Here is a 21,533-nt window from a genome sequence, read left to right as displayed (position 1 = left end):
GTGTGTGTGACGCTCAAGTACATGATTATATACAGCCCTTCACGAAGCTAACCAGGTAATCAACCTGAGCGAACACGTAACTTGCTCACACCTCACGTGGTCACTTGACAAAAAGCCAAACAAGTTTTGTTTGTCGACTCGAGTAGTGGTTGTGCTCATGAGTAAAAATTTGGATTTTTTTTTTTGAGCAACCAAAATTTTACTGAATGCAACCAAAATTTTAAAATGGTTGGCCGACTGGGTAATCCCCAGAAAGTTGTCGAGCACTCGTACAGTATAGTGGTACTTTTCCAAGTCCGAGTGTGCTATATAATACAGATGAAGGAAGTTCATATTGCACTTCCTTGGAGTCTTATGACGTGCTGGGTTTTTTTTTTCCGGTGTTGTCGGTGTTGTGTGACTGTGTTGTTGTATAACCTTCTGTCTTGAGGTCTTTTAACGAGGTTAGTTTTCAATGCGACGTGCTATACACTCCAGACCTGCATGCTGACTCCACACTGAGGCTGTCATAATCTCACGAGCGTGTGCCGATTGGCTCTCCGCACGAACCAACTCGTACTGTGACATGTCCACCATTGTCAGTGTGTCGGGTGGTTCCTCCCTTCCACGTTCGGTCACAGAATATCCTGGTCACGCTGTCATGCAATGTCAAAACCACCCTCTTGCACTTTTCAACTTTGCTTGTAGGATGTTTATTTGATGCCGTAATGGGTGGATGCGGTGCTATTTCATGATAAATCCATCGGACGATAATGGTAAACAATACAATTGGCGGACACCAATAAGAAGGACCACCAGTAGTGCCACGATGAGATCGTACCGGCAACATGGTTTACTGCCGGTTACAAAAGTGTGCCGATTGGTAAATTGCCGGATAACACAGTTTCACCTGTACCTCCATTACGTATGTAGGTTGGCAGAAGTCTAATTGGGATGACCCTCACACGTGATTTACTGGATGCTTCTTCCTGCTTCCTTCTACTTGTTTGCCTTCTCGAGTTTGTTGGTTTCATTGATTGTGTTCTGTTTTCAAAGCCGCCAAGCATTCCTCATTGAGAAATTTGTGTGCGTGCCTTGGTTGTACTAAAGCTATTATTTTTCTTTAGCCGGACTCGATTGTACGCTACTGTGACCAATTGAGGGCTTTGTTCACCCATTTTCAGAGCTCTTGGAAATTGACTTTTATAGCAGCTTTCTAACACGCACTTATAAGGCCTTTTTTGAAGGAACCCCTCAAAGCGGTCAATGCCCAAAAGCAGTTTTTATGCCTCCGCACCAAGGGTGCCGGAGGGTTTCTGGGTTGTCCGTCCGTCCGTTTGTATTTTCGTTTCCGTGATAACTCAAGAAGCAAATTGTAGAATTTCATCAAACTTGGTAAAAAGGTAAAATAAGACAGGGCAATTAAGTGATTAGATTTTGGGCCAGATGTTGTGAAGGTGAAGGGTCAAAGTTCAAGATCAAACTCTGAAATTTTACTGTTTATGCCCTAACTCAAGAAATATTGGACAGAATTTCATCAAACTTTGTACAAAGGTAAAGTTAGACAGGTCAATTAACCGTTTAGATTTTGGGCCAGATATGATAAAGGTCAAGGGTCAAATATGTCGATACTCAAGTGTTTGTGCGGGAGAGCGGAGGCATACCCGTCCACTGTGCACAGTCAAATTACTCTAGTTGTATCTGAAGTTGTTTTGTGAACTGTAAGAATGCTTTGCTTTAGATTAGTTGGAAGAGTACTTATTCTGAGCTGCTTTGTGTGTAATAGTGTGTACATCCGAGTTCGGACCGTCTCATTTTCAAACTCAAACACGTCGTGCTGCGTGGAAATTTCATTAACCCTTCCTGTCACAGCGATCGCTTGCCTGTAATTTCCAATCGACTGCTTAACCCTCCCCCTATAGCTGTTGCAGGGTTTGTTTATATCATTAGCGCCCCCAATTTTTCATCGTCCCTCAGAGTTTCTTACACCCATCAGAGTACTAAACGACCATTTAGGTTTTTCTCCCTTTTTTCTGCCAATATCCGAGCTGTAGCTCAGATCCGCTTGGGACTTTTGGAATAAAAGTTTACAACAACAATGATGGTAATAAAAAGTATGTGGGGTTGATATTTATATTTTTGACCTTGACCTAATTTTTAAGGTCATGACCTACTTGTAGACATTTTAACAATTTTCATCAAAACTTGATTGAGGCTTGTCCGATCATAACGGAATTTCTCTTTCTCAGCACATTCACGCTTTATCTCCATGAAACCCTTCTGGGTTAAAAGTCAAACTCAAATGGCAGTTTGAAAAAAAGAAACCCTGTCTTTTTATTTAATTTAATTTAATTTCATTTCATTTTTTACTTTGTCATCACTCAATTTTGCCAACGCGGAATCTCAGACTGCTTGGCCATCCAAGATATCCTTGCATTAAAATAGTGTACCTTCACTGAAGTTGTGCACCTGATGTTTTAAATCGTGCCCTTCACCTGCCTTTTTCAGATTGTGACCTAATTAACAAAAAACACCTTTTTGATCATAACTTGAATAATTTTCTTCTGACTTTAGGATATTGATTTTTTATGGATATATTGTAAACAGACACATCTTCTTCATTTAAAATCTATCCCTGTATGTTGAAGGTCAAGGACGTATGGCCATCTGAACAAAAAATGCCATCATTGGATAGCGGGTACCGGATGAGGCTTACCCTCGGTGATCGCTTCGTGATCCCAGACATTTAGTTTGTTGTTGTTGTTTATCTTATGTTTAAAGCAGAAACCGTATTGGTGGCATTGGTCTCTACTCGATACCATGATCGACCAATAGTGCAGACATGGAAATGCAGTGTTCTGTCCAACATTGATCCCATATTTCTCTTTGGCATCATTTTAGTCACATTGCTTGGGGTTTGATTAACTTTCAACAATCAATCTATTTTATATTTATATATACATATATGTATAGATATATATATATATATATATATATATATATATATATATATATATATATACATATATATATATATATATATACATATATATATATATATATATATACATATATATATATATATATACATACATATATATATATATATATATATATATATATATATATATACATATATATATATATATATATATATATATATATATATATATATATATATATACATACATATATATATATATATATATATATATACATACATATATATATATATATATATATATATATATATAGATATATACATACATATACATACATATATATACATATATATATATAGATATATACATACATATAGATATATACATACATATAGATATATACATACATATATATATATATATAGATATATACATACATATATATATATATATAGTGCTTGTCATGCAAAGTAAAATCTCAAAACGCTTTACAAAGGAGGAAGAGGTAAGTAAGAAAATTAAAAACGTAAAATGGGATTCTTTTAATTGAGATTTTAAAAATAATAAAAATTATAACTGCATAATTGATGTGGATGTACAAATTGTTAAAGGTAGGGCAGTTCCACAGTTGAGGGGCATTATGAAGAATGCTCAATTGCTCGAAGTCTTCATCATACCAAGAGATTCCTGTTGTTCGGCCGTGCGATTCTTGCACAGGGAGTACGATGTAGTTCGGTCAGGAATGTGTCTGGAACCAATTTGTTTTTACCTTTTTGAGGTTGTTGGTTAGATTTTGGACTGAAAAGATAGCCTGGATTTATGCATGCTCTCCTCTGAACTGTCCAGGTTTGGTCGGAATCAATGGTGTTGTCTATCAATGGTGAGATGGGAGTCCTGTGTTTCGCAGTCTTGGTGTTTCACAGGCACGGGGGATTCAGCAATGTGTGTGCTGTCTCTCGGATGGACGTTAAACTGGGCATCACGTCTGCCAGCATTTGTTGGTGTACTTTAAGATCGCATGGTGTCCTTTGCGAAAAGTAGGCGAACTATCACCGGCACCATGAACAAATTACAAATTCTTGCCCTAACTAGTCGAACATCAGGCTTGGCCAATTGGTTTATGAAGACTCGGGCCGAGCTTCTCCCGACGACCCCACAACAAAGGTGTGATAATTTGTGGCCGTTAAAGCAGAAGAAGAGGAAAGACCCAACGGTGTCATTCGTGAAGAGTGGGCATGCTATCGCCTGCACTCTGAACAAATTCAAATTCCTGCTCTAACCTACAGGGGACACCCACACCCTCTCAGCTCATGATGCTCCTCACAGCCATGTGTGGTTCATGTGAAAGAAGTAATATTTTGAAATTTTCAATATTTTAAGATTGGAGTGACGATCGAATTAACAATTTTTAACCACGAGCCTGGCAGCCATCGTCTGAATGAACTGTTCATGGTAAATAAATAAATATATATATATATATATATATATATATATATATATATATATATCAAATTGTCTAAGCTCAAAGAAGAGCAAGGATACAGAACGGATCAGGGCACAACGTAACAAAGGAAACAGGAGAAAGGGGAAATGCCAGTAGCAGGGTGGAGAGAAAAGTTTAATTGAGATGGACAAACAGGGAATGCAGTTAACGATGAGGGTGAGGGGAGAACGCAAGGGGTGGACAATATGGATACATAAGCTAAAATTTTGGGAGTGTGTGGGTGGTTTAATAGGAATGGAAAACATCATGGCTTTTGATGGGGAATGACCTGAGATGGTGAACATCTGTCTTGAAGACCTGGAGGGAAGAATGAGATTGAAGAAAGCATGGAAGGTGGTTCCACAGGTGAGAAAAGAGAGGAATAACTGAGTGGAGGTGAGCAGTGATTCTGGATTTAGGTAGCTTCACGAGGAGGGGTTGCTGGTGGGCCGCATGTGTCTTGAAGATACTTGGGGGGGGGGGTGGGAGGGGACAGAGCACAGAGTGGGCAGAGGGTGAGACTGAAGAAGACAGGGAGACCACCGACCAGTCGGCATTGTCGAAGTGATCGGCCCATACACTCATATTTAACGCAAGAGATTCCAATGATCTTGAAAGCCTTGATTTCCATGGCATCGAGCTGTGGATGAAAGCGTCATCGGTGGATAGGAGCTCAGGTGTGCCAAGGAAGGACTTTGCATGACAGAGGATACCCAGTCAGCGTCTGGCTTTGGAGGCCAATTTTGAAATGTTGCTTGCCCAAGAGAGATCATGACTGAGAGTGAGACTCAAGAGTTTGAGTGACTGAACCTCTTTGAGAGGGTTGTTGAGAAAGTAGATGGAAGGGTTTGCAGAACGGTCCTTTCAGAGAGAGAGAGAGAGAGAGAGAGAGAGAGAGAGAGAGAGAGAGAGAGAGAGAGAGAGAGAGAGAGAGAGAGAGAGAGAGAGAGAGAGAGAGAGAGAGAGAGAGAGAGAGAGAGAGAGAGAGAGAGAGAGAGAGAGAGAGAGAGAGAGAGAGAGAGAGAGAGAGAGAGAGAGAGAGAGAGAGAGAGAGAGAGAGAGAGAGAGAGAGAGAGAGAGAGAGAGAGACAGATAGAGAGAGAGAGAGAGTGTGTGTGTGTGAGTGTGTGTGTGTGTGTGTGTGTGTGTGTGTGTGTGTGTGTGTGTGCGTGTGTGTGTATGATTTCTCACAATCTCAAGACATGTTCCAAGTGTTTGACCAGTTTGAGGAGAAGGAAGAGGCTGTTGCCTGTCTATCAGAAGAATGAGAGATGTCACAGCAGAGATTTGTGTTCTCAACAAAGAGATAAAGAGGATTTTCCAGAGTTAGTGAGATCATTTCTGAAGATTAGGAACAGGATGGGGCCCAGAACACTACCTTGGGGTACTCCAGCCTTAACAGGAAGAGGAGATGAAATGGTTCCGTTTGTGGAGGAAGTCCGTAATCCAAGATTGGAGTTGTCCTTGGAGGCAGTTTGGAGGGCAAGGCAGGATGGCAGACTGTATCAAAAGCTCGAGATGTGGTATGTCCAGAGAGATGGCCCTGATCTCATGTCTGATAATGAGGGCCTCCATCCATTGCTGGGACAGTCAAAGCGACATGTCCAAGGTAGAATGACCAAGTCTGAATCAGAGTTGATGATCTGAGATGAGATTGTTGAAGAAAAGGAATTATTTCCTGTTAACTGCGATGATGGATTCCATGATCTTGCTGATTGCTTGGAAGTAAGCAAATTGGTGTGTAGTTAAGGGGATCCGTTTTTGTACCTTTTTATGTAATGCTGTGATGTTTGCTGATTTCCAAGCAGATGGAAGATGACCTAAGGTAAATGACAGGGTGAAAATTGTCAGAGAGAGGAAGTGCAAGAACAGCAGAGCAGGTTGCTAGGACACGTGAGCTGATGCTGTCCAGTCCAGTTGCAGAGTCAGAGTTGAGGGTTGCCAGAAACTTTCTCCACCTTCTCGGATGCAAAAGGCACATAATTCAGGAGCAGTTGGGTATGACTTGGAAGGGTGGGTACAGAGAGGGAGGGGTTCGAGACACAAGATTTTGAAGCAAACACAGAATTGAGGCATTTGGCCTTCTCATGAGTGGAGTAGGCTGTTGGTGCCATTTGAAGTGAGGGAAGGGGGGCAGACACCAGAGGCGGGCTTGACAAGGCACCACCTGGTTTGGAGGAGGGATACCAGTTTGAAAGCTCATTCTTGAGCTTTGGATCGATGTTGTTTTCTGTCTCTCGTGAGGGTAGACACACATTTGTTACAGTCTTTGTGAAATGCTCTGAGGTTGCCTTGGGTTGGATTTGCCTTCTTCGAGGAGAATGCAAGTAGTTTTAAAGCAACTGCCTCACTTCAGGATTCAGAGTACCAAGAACAGGAGGATGGGTAAGATAAATTGAAGATGTGATGGAATGAATCTGTGCATAAGAGAGAACAGGTTTCTGTGGAAGAATTCCCAGTGTGAGTTAACATCAGGGGTTGTAGATAAAGGAAACCAGTCCTGAAGTGTGATGGTCACTTGCAGTCCCTGTTGGTTTACCTGAGTGCCAGACTCACCGGTGCTGAGGCTGCTCTCTGAGAATGGCCTTTGCAAGCACATGATCAGATGAGCCAACTGGGGCAGAGGACTCGCAAGATACATTGGCGGGGAAGTTGGTCATCACCAAATCCAGAAGGGAAGATTTTCCGTGTGGGAAAATTCACGGGTCGAGTCAGTCCCGTGGAGTCACGGAAGTCTTTTGCAGAAGTGTCAGAGAGTAGTTGTGACGGTAAGCCTGCGAGCAGTCATCCAAGCATGATGTCATGAGAACATGAACCAGAGTATCAACACTCAACAGTCCTCTCGTTCGAGTCACGAGCGGTTGTGGGCAATATTGTGCAGAAGGAGCTTCGTGGTTTGTGATTAAAACTTTTTTTTTGTTTGATAAACTTTTACTTGAGCCTATCCAAAAGGGGGAAATGTTTTCCTTGCTACATTATGAGGGCTCATTATTTCAGTGTCCACTGGAGCCCTTTAGCGTACACGTAACGAGATGCCTCTGAACGGAACAGATTACAGGACATTCCCCATAATTCCTGGCACCCCGAACATTGCAAATGAGATGGAAGAGTCGATTTTGTGCGCCATGATGTTCAAGAGTGAAGTGTTGTTTTCATCGATGCATGTTGAAGATGCACACAAGGTGAGCTGCCACGTTTGGCTCCGACGTGCAAAAACACCCAAGGTTCTTCAACCACAAAAATGAGTGTCGGTCGTTAAACCAATTGTCATCAACCTGAGTTTTGCAAAGTTTTTTTTGTTGTTTTTTTTTACATTGTTTGTCATGTGTTTTGTGATGACGTACGTTTGACATTTTACATGAAAACAACAGGCTTATCAGCCGAGGAATTTTCTTCAACTGTAAAATCGAATCTCCACTCAAGTATCGTACAGTCCAGAGTGAATAAATTTCTCCAAAGCTCCTTTGAAAACGCTGTTCCTGGAAGCGCCTTGTAGTGCCATAAAGTGATGATTTAATCTCCTTGAAATGAAGTGCAATTTTTACAGCACACTTGTGGCAAGCATACTACCAGGAGAACTTTTCTGCTTCCCTCAGGATGGAACTGAATTTGATGAATCTTCTGCTTTGAGATGTAAAGATGGTGGTTTGAGTATATCCTCATGATATGAACTATTTTGACATGGGATGTCAGCATGTTGATTTATCCTCTGGCAGTGCTTTATTTGTGCAAAAGTGATGGGAGGAGTTGGGAGTAAAGGGACGGATGGGGCATGCGTGAAGAGGGTGGTTATAAAATTAAATAACTCTCATGCCCATATCTGGATTCGCATCTTCACCAAAACCGAATCGGCTTGTTCTTGTCACCTGACCAACTCGTACACCATGTTTCGTCCAAATCCATCCACTACCTTTTGAGATATTGTGCTTTTATATCATTTTTGGCCAATCTCTCAATGGTGAGGAATCAATTATAGATATTCTCGTATCCAGATTTGGATCTTCACCAATATCTAATCAATTCCTACTTGTCACACACCCACAACCTGTCCACCAACTTTTGTCCGAATCCATCCATAACTTTTTTGAGGTTCACAGACAGACAAGCAAACAAATGGAAAATCACCCATCGAGTGACACTTGGTGAAATGGACCGGCGATCGGTCGAGCGCATACCGACGCCACGGCTGAGCAGTTTAAATTTTGTACGCCACTCATTGGCCGGATCTGAATCCGGACCTAACTCAAAATCGAATCGACTTGTTCTCGTCACCGAACCAACTCTTCCACCAAGTCTTGTCATGAGTCATTCACAACCTTTTCGAGATATCATGCTACACACAGTTTTTATGGCCCATCTCTCAATGGTGAAGAATTACTTTAAAAAAAACTTCTTGTATCTGTATCCGGATTTGAATCTTCACCAAAATTTAAACAATTAGTGCTATTCACACACCCAACCTGCCCATAAAGTTTCTGCGGAATCCATCCTGAACCTTTTGAGATATTGTGCTCGACATCGTTTGAGAATCATCAAGGTGTGACAGCAGCTTTTGCAATGGCTTTCTTACTGCCACTCGACCTGTCAAACCTGCAGCTCGAAGTCTTCTCACAGTTGAAACTGAGACTTCCTTACTTCGACCAGTGTTAAAGCCGCTGTCACACCTTGACGATTTAGCCAGCGTCTGGCAACGTATCAAAATTGTTCTAAAACGCTGGCGTACGCTGAACTATTGATGTTTTTTTTTCAGTTTTGGACGTATTCATAACGAGTTGGACGTATGCATAACGTATTAGTAATGTACACAGAACGTTTCGATAACTTATACATAACTTGCACCAACGAATGCTTAGCGTGTTGTCTGCGTTCACAACTTATGCCCAACGATAGTCTAACTTATGCATAGCATGCGGCAGCGTATCGCCGACGATCACGTGGCGTAGCCTATTAAAAGGCTGCCGCTCGATGATTCAAATCATAACCGCCTCCCGATCCATGGTCTCACCCAGTTCCTTCTCCTCCGTTCACCTCTTCTTCTCCCGGCTCTATTGGCACACAACTGGTACAGTGTCAAATCGATGAGGTCATGTTGATGTTGGAGGACAGCTAGTAGGTATTGTCGTCTCAGCCTTGCCGGTTCCTCCATCTCTCGGATGACATGGACATCTGCTCACCATGGAGTCTGGAACACTGACGGGTTCCTCCTGTGAACCCCATTTTTATATACCACTTCCCCGAAACGCTGCCAATGCGCCATTATACGGCAGCTGTAAGTTAGAAACACGTTCAGTAAGTTCTGTGGTCGTCCGGAAGGCGTCAAATACGTCAATATGCGTTGGAGATACTTTCCACATAGGTTCAAAGCACGTTACTCATAGGTTAGAAATAAGTTTCGGGTACGCTTGACATTACCTCGACGTATTTCGACTTATGATTAACTTACAAGTAACGTGTGTCGACGTGTGTTAACGATCTCATAACGTGCCTACAACTTATGGCCAGCATATGCAGAACGTGCAAGTCGTACGCTGGCATACGTCGAAAAATTTTGAGCATGCTTAAAATTTGTCGATGAGCTTGGCGTACTACAACGTATGCCAGCTTGCTTCAGCGTGCTCTTAACGTATACAAAACTTACCCATAACGTATTCGACGTGTGCCAGCGTATTCGGCAAATTTTTCATACGTCGGCATACGCTGGCTAAAACGTCAAGGTGTGACAGGGGCTTAAGCTGTGCTTGAAGCTGCTGTCCTGTGAGCCGCCTATCATGCAAGCTGTTGACTCTCAGAACCTTGTCTTCTGATTGTGTTGTGACTTTGGGTCTGCTAGACCTCTTCCTGTCAGAGTTTCCTCCAGTTTCCAAGTGCCTTTTGATGGTGTAGGAAACTGTACTCACTGACACCTTGGCTTGCTTTGCAATTTCTCGAAAGGAAAGACCTCCACTTTTAAGAGTTATAATGGTCTGTCTGTCTTCCTTTGCTAATTGTCCTTTTCTCGTCATTATGAGAGCAATATACTACTTCCTGCAGTGCAATATTGTCCAAATAATGCTTCAGAGGGTGCAGCAACACAGACGATTCCAACACTGCTTTTATACAGACTAATTAGTTTGTAACTAATCAACAAAAGTTGGGACACCCCTAGGAATTGTTTGCATCAATTTTCATGGCTTAATTTACTTCCATTGCTGCAGAACAGCTGCAGTTGCTCACCCATGACTTGTTCCCTGAAAAGGGCCTTTTTTAACAACTCTGAAATTTACATTATTTTTCAGTTTTTGGTAACCTAAACTTTTTTTGTACCTCTGGCAATTTACCGCTAAGCTTTGTACCATTTCAGGTTATTCACTGGACTTGAACTGCTTAAATTTCAGTAAAAACTGCAAAAATGGGTTGGTTCTAAAACTTTTGACCAGTAGAGTACACACGAAACATTTCAGAGCAATTGCTTGAAAATTGTGGCCCAAAACCGTGTGACAGACAGACAGACAGACAGACAGACGCTGCAGACCAACATAGTTGGCAAAAAATTTTTTTGCCTAGTCACAAATGGGTGAAAACATAAACTCCGTCCATCGTCGGTGTTGGAGATAATGATTTAAATGTTTTGTGTTTTTTTTAATGAAAAGTGTTTCTATATGGCATGTGGTTAACAATTTGACGATTGATTTGTGTTTGTTCCAGTGTCAGAATCTACACGATTCTGAGCAGCTGGCATGGCTAATCGTAAACCACGTAATGGATCTGATTACACTCAGCCATGAGCCACCAGTGCAAGACTGCATCAGTGCCATCCACCGCAACCCTGCTGCGAGCCGCCTGTTCATTGAGGCTCTACGTTCCCACAGCTCATCGCTTGTTTCGGTGAGCCATGTCATCTGCGTCCCTGCATGCATTTCCAGGCTGTTTATATTCCTCGTGATATTCACTTTATTCCATTTTTTTTTTGGGGGGGGGGGGGTCCAGATGTGGGAAATAAATGTAAAATAAATATTCCTTACTTTACGCAGATATGATCGTACTTCATGCTAATGGTGATGATGTACATTGACAAGCCCAGGATTTGTGGGTTCATATTGAGCCGAGACGTTGATATTGAAGTTTTGGAGTTTGTCCCAGGAAAATTACCGTGTCGGATTGTCAATAAATGTTCAGCTTGCTTACTTGTGACCTTCAGAGGAAAAATATAACAATATGTGCCTCTTCGCCTGCTCTCGGCTACACGCGGCACTGGTTCTTACTTCATAGTTGATGATTAATTGCCCCGGAATAATTGGGATGGTTACTAAAAGGCTGATTATATAAGGGGGCCCCTGGAGCATTCTGTTTCAAAAGACCTACCTAAAGTTTTCACACATGGCTTTCACGTGGGCTTTGGATGCCTTGTTGATTTATTATGATGATGATGAAAATAAATATATCAACAAACTCGTTTGGATGAACTTATAACTTCACTTATTTTATATAATTTTCTGTTTGTTAGTTTAAACGCTGTCTCCAATGGGAGCACGGTGGCAAACCATCACGTATAGTCGTTGCCAGAAGGATGCAGTATCAGCAGTATAGTCTTTACCCCATGATGTTTCGACCAGCCGAGACTTTGCCGAATTGGATGGATGATGAAAATAGTCTAAATCGAAGGATGTTGTATGGCTGTCCCTTTGTTTTTGCTTCCTTTCTCCATTCTCACCACGTCATGCATCATCCCAAAAACACCATTTATTAATTATCGGCATAATTAACAGCCATACAATTCTGCTAATGACATCTGCATTTATACTTACAACTTCAAGATTTTTGGAGTCAACTTTTTCTCAAAGCGTTCACCATGCTGGACGACAACATTATGTTCCAGGTGTTCACATTTCTGGCATTGTTCAATCAACGGATTGTGGTTGCTGCTGCTGCTGCTCGGTTGTTTGTTTGTGTATATATATATATATATATATATATATATATATATATATATATATATATATATATATATATATATATATATATATATATATATATATATATATATATATATATATTTTTTTTTTACTGTTCTTCATTTCTATTGTAGCTTTTACCATTCCATCAGCCATCCAAGATGGGTACAGTACATAGGTGAGGTGCACTTTTGGTGGAATTGCACAGGATAGCTGTTGTTGTTTGGCTTTCCTGTCATTCATGATGGATCTATGGCCTAAAGTAATTGGTAAAATGCTGGCACACTATCCACATGACGAGTACTTCTACAACATCACGACAAAGGGATTTAATTTACCCTGCAGTTGATGAACAGCCATCGTACATCTCTATCGATATTGCTTATCATGTGGTGTTGGCTTAGTGGTTACGGTAGTGGCTTGGGATCCTCGGGTCCTGAGTTCAATCCCCGTTGGCCACTGAATTAACACCAGGGGGTTGACCTCAGCCTGTCATCCTTCCGAGGTCATATCAGTGAAATGAGTACCAGTGTAGCAGCCAAAAGGCTGCACACGAAGGGAAGGGGTATTGACGGATTTATTAAATCTGGTATTGGTGTGGCACAGGCATGATGGGACAAATGGCCTCCTCCTGCACATAATTTCCTTATCATCCTTGCAATCTTTGCTTGCTATGTGAATAATAATAATAAGTATTATTATTATATTTATTATTTGGCTATGACTATCAGCCAATAATAATATTTATTTGTTCTGTAAGGGGGGTTTTTTGGTTATGTTTTCTGGAATGCTGGATCATGTTGCGGAGGCATTGCCGTGTAAATAGCACCGTTCTGGTGATGTGATGGGCATCATGATGAGGATTGTTTTCTAAGAAAATTAATACAAATCAGTTAGGGCGTCATTTGATTGAACCAGTTTGATTGTTGATTTGACATTGTCACATGTCATGGTCGATGAGATGTGGTGGAATGTGGACCGATCTTTGCAGCCTACCATGTTGCGGAGGACCTTGCAGTGTCTGGAAGCCATACACCTGAGCCAGTCTGGTGCAGTGCTTGCACTTTATGTGGATAAGTTTCTCATGACACCAGTGCGTGTTCTTGCCCACATGGTGGACACACTTGCGTGTCGCCGTGTTGAGATGCTGCTCACCGAGACGCTACAGGTAGTAATGACACATTGATTTTTGTTGTTATTTTTGTTGTCATGTTAACATATGGAGGTTTTGCATTAATCATACAGAGAGGAGCCCACCAACCATCGCAATTCTTTTATAAAATCCTGCTTTAATCTCTCAAAGAAGATTTCAAGGATTGAGAAATAGGTGTGAAACCCGTGGTCAGGTATCACGAGGCACGTAAACTGCAGCCCCAACTGGATGCCCGTGTGTTCGATTAACATTACAATTCAAGGTGTTAAGTGTTATATAAAATGGGATAAAACGACGTTTACTTCTGGTCTAACTGGGAGGAAGCACATTACCACTCCTTGACTGCATTGTGTGTTACATGTGTATTGATTAAACAGGACAAATAATTAATTATTATTTTTTAAATGCTGAAAATATATTTACCCAATGATTGTTAAAACACACAACCGTTGGTTTCTTTGAATGTATTTACATCCAGCCGGAAGAGAACAATGTACCGTCGGTGGCATTGTTTCAATGAGGTTTCCCGAAAGTTGTCGATTCTCCGTATTATTGACAACTTTATTGAAACTCACCAACAAAATTGAGTGTTGCTCCGAGAATGGTTTTATTTTCTTTTGTAAACATGTGTATGCAAAGTCCCAATGGTATAATTGAAAATTCCCCCACTAATCTATGGATTTCTTTAAGATAATAAAGGGTATTGATAAAATGAGTGCAGAAGAGTTTTTCAGCACAATCGACATTGACAGTACAGGGGGCACAGTTTCGGAGTAAGGAAGAGGAGAGTTAAGACAGTGGTAAGGAAGGGGGTCTTTCACCCGGAGAGTCATTGATGCACGGAATGGACTCCTTGGAAAGGTAGCGGTACAAGAAACATTAGATAGGTTTAAATTGTAATCAGGTAAGAACCTGGAAGTAGTCGGGCAAGGGGGTACTTGGATATTGGCAAGCATTGTGTAGGTTTGATGGTCCGATCATGACTTCTTCCGACATTGAAGTTCCTTGTAATTCCTTGTAATTTGCAAAGATGTAACTTTTCAGCTTATTGATTGTGAGTGACCAGAGAGACTAGTTGACCCATCTGGCAGATGTAAAAGGCTTTGTTTACTAGAAATGGACTGTACTCATGCCAATTTCAACAACGTGGGTGGTGTTGTTGCTTAATTGAAGAAACCACTAAGCTCAGCACATGTCAGGAAATGCGGAAGGAATTCTGCTCTGTTTGCCATTGGTTTTGTTTAAAATGGAGATGGCATAATTTGTGCTGATGACTTTGCCACCTCTCTCCTCAACCCCCCCCTAACCTCCTCCCAATCCTTTGTCCCGTGACAGACAAAGACACCACCAAGTGTCACAAGGGTTTTCACTTTGCATAGTGTCATATTACAGCACCGAGGGGTGATAACTGTGTTAATTCAAACATGTTTCTTCACATCATTCCCTCCCCTCCTCGGGTACTTGAATATTAACTTCGGGACTCGAGTCGACACACTGTTTACCTTGGCTTGGTAACAGTTAAAAGGCTTGCTCTTTCAAAGGAGAGTTTAGGGTCTTAAATGTTCACGTAATTGCAGATTAGGTCAGCCAACAGCCTCCCCCCTTTACCGACACCACATTAACAAAGCAATTTTGAACAGTTCTCCACTCTCCCAGGTGCAAAATCGAGACAATTTGCCGGTAAGCACCCTGCTTGTAAAATTTTTTTTTTCTACTTTCATTTGATAAACCCTGACGTTCAAACTCTCCTCCGACAAACACACCACGCTCGTCTTGACAAAGTCTGGTATTCCTTTTTACGAGTAAGGTAGGTTCCCCCGAAATAAATTGTGCTCCACAGTTTCACCCGCTCGCTGAAACCGGACCTCTTCATCGAGGCAGCTAATTAACGAGTCTTGCCTGTTTCGGCTAGTTTCTTCCTGATCGGGCATGAAAATGAGGGCCAAGGTTTGGAAAACGTGAAATTAAGAAGCTCACATTAATCGGTGAGTGATTGTTCGAAATTTTCAAATTATTCTGCATGTTAGAAAATAATAATTAATAATAATAATAATAATAATAATATGATTACATGTTCCAGGATGTGCTTATACTCACGGTGAGCTGTTTTTGTCAATTAGAGGTTACTTGACCCTGCACGGCAATGTTTACACCTCATTCAGACTTTATCACAACAGAGATGAACCAAAGATCTGTTTACGGGAATCTGCATCAAAATAGCTTAAATTGTAACAACGATCGTTTACTTGATACGTACATCCTTTCCTCCAAATAAGGAGCTAATGATTGTTATGCCAATTTATTTTCCCTGTCAAAACTTCTCCCACCAACTAACCATTAGGCGGTGTTTTCAACAGACGAACAAGAAGCAGAGCAATTGCAGATACGTATGTGATATTGTAGATAAGTAATAAAGGAACAAAATGTTTTGAAAAAAAAAACAATGGAACCATTGAGTGAGGATTGTTCTGACCTTTTGGGGGACAAAATGGCTTCCTCAACTTATCTCCCTTAAATGTAATAATCTGAGGATAGAATCAAATCTGTCGCTGAAATGTCAAGCCTGTTGATTTAGCATGAGAAGAAATATTACTTGCTTGTCTTTTTTATTAAATATATATATATATATATATATATATATATATATATATATATAAAAATAAACCACCTGCCTTTGTGAAGAGCCCTACCGATGATTGCTCATTACCCTGTGCACGCGAAGCGAAAAGTGTGTTCAGCAATTGGTTCATGTCTGTCCGTCTGTCCACAAATGCCAGTTTATGATCGAGGAGCATCTTCGTTAAATTGAATGTTATATTTCGAACATGAATCGGAAAACAAGTTTGTCGATTTAACTTACCTTGGCTATGAATTCGTCCCAATCGCACATGCGCAGAGAGGAGTAAGATAATCTTTTTACTGTGTGTCTGCTTGTCTGGCAGTCAAACCAAATTGAAAATCATTCCAAAGAGTAAACTTGCTGTTTTTAAGGACGTCATAAAGGACACAAACGATGAGCATAAATAACTAGTGTAACGTGTTAAATACGGTGGTGTAAAAGCTGGTGGGGGAAAGTGCAGTAAATTCTGGAATTAATTAATTTTATATGACTTTTCCAATCTTTATTTGATTTAAATTGAATAATATACTTGAACATCGTGGAACACAAATTGCCTTCTTGTCACTTCCAAGAACCTCCAGTTCAGCAGGACTTGGACATGTGAAATAGGGTGGTGTACAAGACTGCTTCAATGGCGCTAAACTTCTGGAATTTTTAAAATGGTCTTTAAAATCATTATTTTATTTAAATTGAAGTGTGCATTTGAACACTGCGGGATAACATGTTTTATAAACTCTGTCGTTCACTCGTGTTATCGTTTTGATCACCATGATGTTTTCAAGGCAATGTTATATCAGCATTTTATGTAATCCTCAGCTATGTCTCTCCTGCTGTGTTCTGGCCTCAGGATGCTTGCATTGGGGCACAGCTCTCCGTACAAGATGTCGAACGATTACTGCAGCATCTTCACCTGCACAGGCTCGATATACGGTAACACGGCTTTCGCCAACCCACTCCCTCACTCGCTAAGTCCAGCCAGCTTACGCACATCTGGAGGTCGGTCGCGCATCGTACGTGGCAGTCACTTGCACTTGTCGGCAGATTACTACCTGCACCGTTCCTAGCACACCATCTGCTCCCTCTCGGCTCAGCTGTTCTTCCAACCAAGCTTTCCCATTGTTGCCCATCCAGTGTCCTTCCTTTTCTTAACCTGCACCCTTTCTCACCGGTGTAGTTATATCAATCAAATCGAGAGGCTTTTTTTTCATCGAGCAGGCATACTTCATGTTTGTTTGTTTTTTTTTCAGCTCATCCTGCTCACACAATTCTACACACCAGCTGATTGTCTCATTCATCCTCGCTCTGCTGTTAAAATCTAAAAAAAACATTCTCACCTAATATGATCATTAACCCTTCGAGTTTCAACCACGTATGCTCATTAGTGGACCACCAAAACGCCATCGCGATTTTCACCCTGTTCGTGATCCCTGGCGTTGCTCCCGAAGCAACATTCATTACGCACAAGATCGGAAGGGAGAGTCCGTCCGTCCGTCTGTCTGTTTGAATGTTTGTTCTGTCGATGAAGAAGAACGATTGGTCTTTCTATCGTTGAAGGATGTCGGCTTTGAATGTGTCTTTTGTATTTTGACGTGTGCGATTGCCAGTTGCGTGATGCATTTGTTGTGAATTGTTGTTCTGCTTTGCTTAGCTGTTCATTTCCTCCGGTCTCTACAGGGCATTATGATGGGAAACCGAGATTCCTCAATGGAGTGTTCCCTGTGCTGTGTATTCTGGCTGTTTGTTTGTACGAGATGCTTTTGTTTTGTTTTTTTTGGTTGTTTTGTTTGTTTTTTTTGACATTTTTGTAGTTGTTGAACAAAATAACTATGTTCGAGCAACCTTTCACACAACCTTATAATGAGCTTTCAGAGCGCACCTATTTATGAAGCCTCAGCGTTTGCCCGTATAATGCACTTTCTCGTATATTCTTTGGTTATGCATCAACGAATGAACACTGAAGCATTATATTCCGAAAAATTCCATCCTACGGCATTTGTGCATCACGAGGTACCCGTAAGTGTCTTCAAAATGTTACACCATCTTTTTGTTTGTTTGTTTGTTTTGTACACCTTGTCGAGGCTCGTATGAGAGCTAACACACAACGCACAGCAAGGGGGGGGGGAGCATGAGACAGGAGGGGCGAGAGTGGGAAGGACAAAACAGTGGGGAACAGAGACATTAGGAGATCTGTGGAAGGGAGAGGGATGGGGTAGGGAACATGGGGAATACAAGATGGACATTACAGGGACTTTCAGGAAGGAAAGCAGGGAATTTGAAGGAGGTGGGTTTGGGTTGGATTAACGGGGGAAGAAAAGATCGGGGATTTGGATGGGGGATGATAAGAGGAGGTGGTGAACAGCTGTTTTGAAGTTGATGTGTTGAACATCTTTGGATGTGTTGATGGTTTTGGATTTAGCTGTAAAGAGGTTTCATGTTTTCTCCCTAGTATTCAGTTCAACGTGAAAGTTTTTTAATTTTTTTTTTAATTTTAACCCTTTGGAGTGTAAAACAAGGCTTGCTCGTCATTTTTAAAACGAACACTGCAGCACATTCGATTGGCATCACTGTCGTCGCACTTTTCGGAAACCGAGTGCACGACAAACTATTGGCTGCGTTCGTGACACTCGGCCGAATGTTTGTTTTGTAGAAGTGAGTTCTGTACGATGCAACACTCACCGATCACGACTCCTCCCGGTGTTTCACAGGCAGGGTGATTCATCAAGCGTGCATGCCGTCCCTCGGATGAGCGTTAAACTGGGTACCTCGTCTGCCAGCGTGAGTTGGTGGACGTTAAACATCTCACGGCGTCCATCACAAACAGTCAGAGAGTTGTCACCGCCACTGAACAAATTACAAATTCCCACTCTAACCTACAGGGGGCAGTGGCACTGCATGGACGCCGCAGCTGCCCTCTCTCCCCACCCCCAGCAATGAAATGATGCAAACGAGCATCCACATGCTGCACAGGAAATGGAGTAACCAACCAAGCAAAGCAATGGTGTGTTGGCTTGTTTCATTGCCCTGTCAATTGATCCTCAGGCACGATATTAAATGTATGCCATGCTGAATTCGTCGTCGTGTCACCATGCATCACCCATGTAGATGTGACGAACACCAAAAATGTGACTCGTCGAACACGTCTCCGCTTGGGTTAAAGGCAAATGGCATCGATCGATGTTGTTTTTCGATGTTGCTGATTTTGAAAATGGAAAGGTGGACGTAAAGGGTGCGTCGGTGTTGACACAGACCCAAACGGTCTCGCTTTCCCGTTTCGAGTCATTTCCTTCGGCCGTTTGTTGATTATTGCACGGCTTTCATCTTTCGTTTAAATGCGAAACATTTTAAGTGGAACTTCTTTCTTTTCCGACCGTTTTTAACCCTCAGTGGAGGATCTTGTACGGGACGAGGACATCAGAATATAACACACACACACACACACACACACACACACACACACACAAGTCAATACAGCGTTGTATATGACGTGGGAACAGCGATCAGGCGAACCGAGCTTCTGAAGATTTAAGAATGAATACTTTTTCTCACCAGTTACCTATTTTTATTTAAAAAAAAAAAATTTCCTTCCGAGGTTATTTTTATTGTGAATTATCCATCTTGAGCACGTCGAGAATTCACCAAGCTCTGATGGTCAGTCGTTGCGCATTGAGACCATTAAGGGAAGCTGAATGACGCATGGTCTTGTTGTTTTCTTTATCTCTCACATTCAGACATCAGCGTCTGTCATCCCTACTCGAGAGACTACTCGAGGTGCTGAACGGCCCACAACCATCACGGTTGCTTTGCACCGACAACCAAGAGCCCGAGAAAGTAATTCCAAGCAAGGTAGTGAGTGCTCCCATGATATTGACTTCAGGGCTTGTGATTATTTTTTTGTTTCCTCGTCTAAAATACATGTGTATTTTCATTTCTTCCACCATGGGACTGTACATTAGTTGGGGAAGTGCAGGTATTAATCTCACCATTAACTAATCGACCTTTTAAGTGTCGCACTGCTTCGTCAGTGTGATACTCACATTGTCTGAGCCGTCTATTGTTCTCCTCCCACTGCTCTCCACCCGACTCCAACACACACACACACACACACACACACACACACACACACACACACACACACACACACACACACACACACACACACACACACACACACACACACACACACACACACACACACACACACGGTGCAATGTCACTTCTACTATCCTTAGGATATGTGGTGATAACTTCGTTGTGCGGTCGGTCGTATGACATGTGAAAGCAAGCAGAGAATTGTCATATATGAACCAAAGGATTGTTTGCACCTTGGTAAATAATGCTTAGGCAATGCACGTTGTTTTATAATGAGGTCTTTGAGACTGCTTTTTCACTATTATGTGAACCTTGGCACAAAGCCACCACGAGCACCGGTGCTACTTGGTGACCGTTCATTCCGAGTACTTTTGGGCCTATTCAAGCTCATGATTCCCACTGAACCCCAGCAGCTTACGAGCTCGCAGTTCGTATCAGGCCTGCCTTCGGCCTTCCACATGGCCCCCTTTCTCCCTCACCTTCCAATGGCCTCATGACTCCGTATTATTTTTTATTAATTGAGTGAATTCCGAAGTGAAGTCCTCCATTTAAAGTCTTGACGAGTGAAAACGTATATACTGTTGACTTCAGGGTCTTTAGATTCCTTTTCAAAGGGGCTTTGGGATGACAACATCGACCTCGTGCTGAAATTTAATTGCACAAGTATGGTATGTTTGGATGTCAGACGTCCAACAATATCTTCTTCATCGAAATTGGTCACTGTTGACATGAATGTAAACCCGAAGGAATAGTGTATAGCATGGAGTTGGGCTGAGCGAATGTGAGGTGGATGGTGAAGGTGAAGGGAGGGATGGTTGATTTGCATCACCTGGTTTCTTCATATGATGTACGAGTTGAGGTTTGCCAGATTTCGTTTCACGCAGTCACCATTTCGCCGTCTGTCCGACGATGCAAGGCAGGTTCCTTCCTCGTGGAGGATTTAATGAATTTTCAATCAATATGCAGACTTTATACAAGACCTTCAGGATTTGCACGATGCATTTTATATTTGTTGCTCATGACCATTTCATCAGTGCGTCAGTACGACAGATGTCGCAAGCCACTGATGCCGTGTTTGCAGGGTAAAGCTGCTGTGCTCATCGGTGTATTGTGTCGAGGTGAAATATTTATCATGAAATTGTAATTGGCTGTATATATTGTTACAGCACCTGGGTATGGGGGGCTTGTGGGGGGGGGGGGTGGGGGGTGCTTCTCAGATTTGTATCCCAGACCTCTGGCCTTGAGGATGCAGTGTGCGGTTTACCGAGTACCCTTCTAGTTTTATATGTAATATGAAGATGAAACATCCTCCTCTTCTTCTTCTTTCGGCTGCTCC

At 41.9% G+C, this 21,533-nt stretch overlaps 1 protein-coding gene across 5 annotated transcripts in view; it reads left to right on the top strand.

The window, feature by feature from the left end:
* Positions 1-21,533, top strand: part of HTT (huntingtin) — a 637,913-nt gene that overhangs the window by 345,828 nt on the left and 270,552 nt on the right. For 3 of the 5 annotated variants that reach the window (XM_085849286.1, XM_085849285.1, XM_085849283.1), the window contains exons 43-46: positions 11,089-11,268; positions 13,327-13,503; positions 16,956-17,038; positions 19,837-19,951. In XM_085849286.1, coding sequence (XP_085705412.1) covers positions 11,089-11,268; positions 13,327-13,503; positions 16,956-17,038; positions 19,837-19,951 — 555 coding nt within the window. Of the gene's footprint in view, positions 1-11,088; positions 11,269-13,296; positions 13,504-16,955; positions 17,039-19,836; positions 19,952-21,533 lie in introns of all 5 variants that reach the window. The other 2 variants (XM_085849284.1, XM_085849282.1) reach the window with 1 other exon arrangement.

The sequence above is a fragment of the Eptatretus burgeri genome, chromosome 12, assembly GCF_056783735.1.
Source record: "Eptatretus burgeri isolate ZD-2024b chromosome 12, Ebu_testis_v1, whole genome shotgun sequence".
Taxonomy (NCBI): domain Eukaryota; kingdom Metazoa; phylum Chordata; class Myxini; order Myxiniformes; family Myxinidae; genus Eptatretus; species Eptatretus burgeri.
Note: the sequence above shows the minus strand (reverse complement) of the source record. Positions and strands in the feature narration are given on the sequence as shown.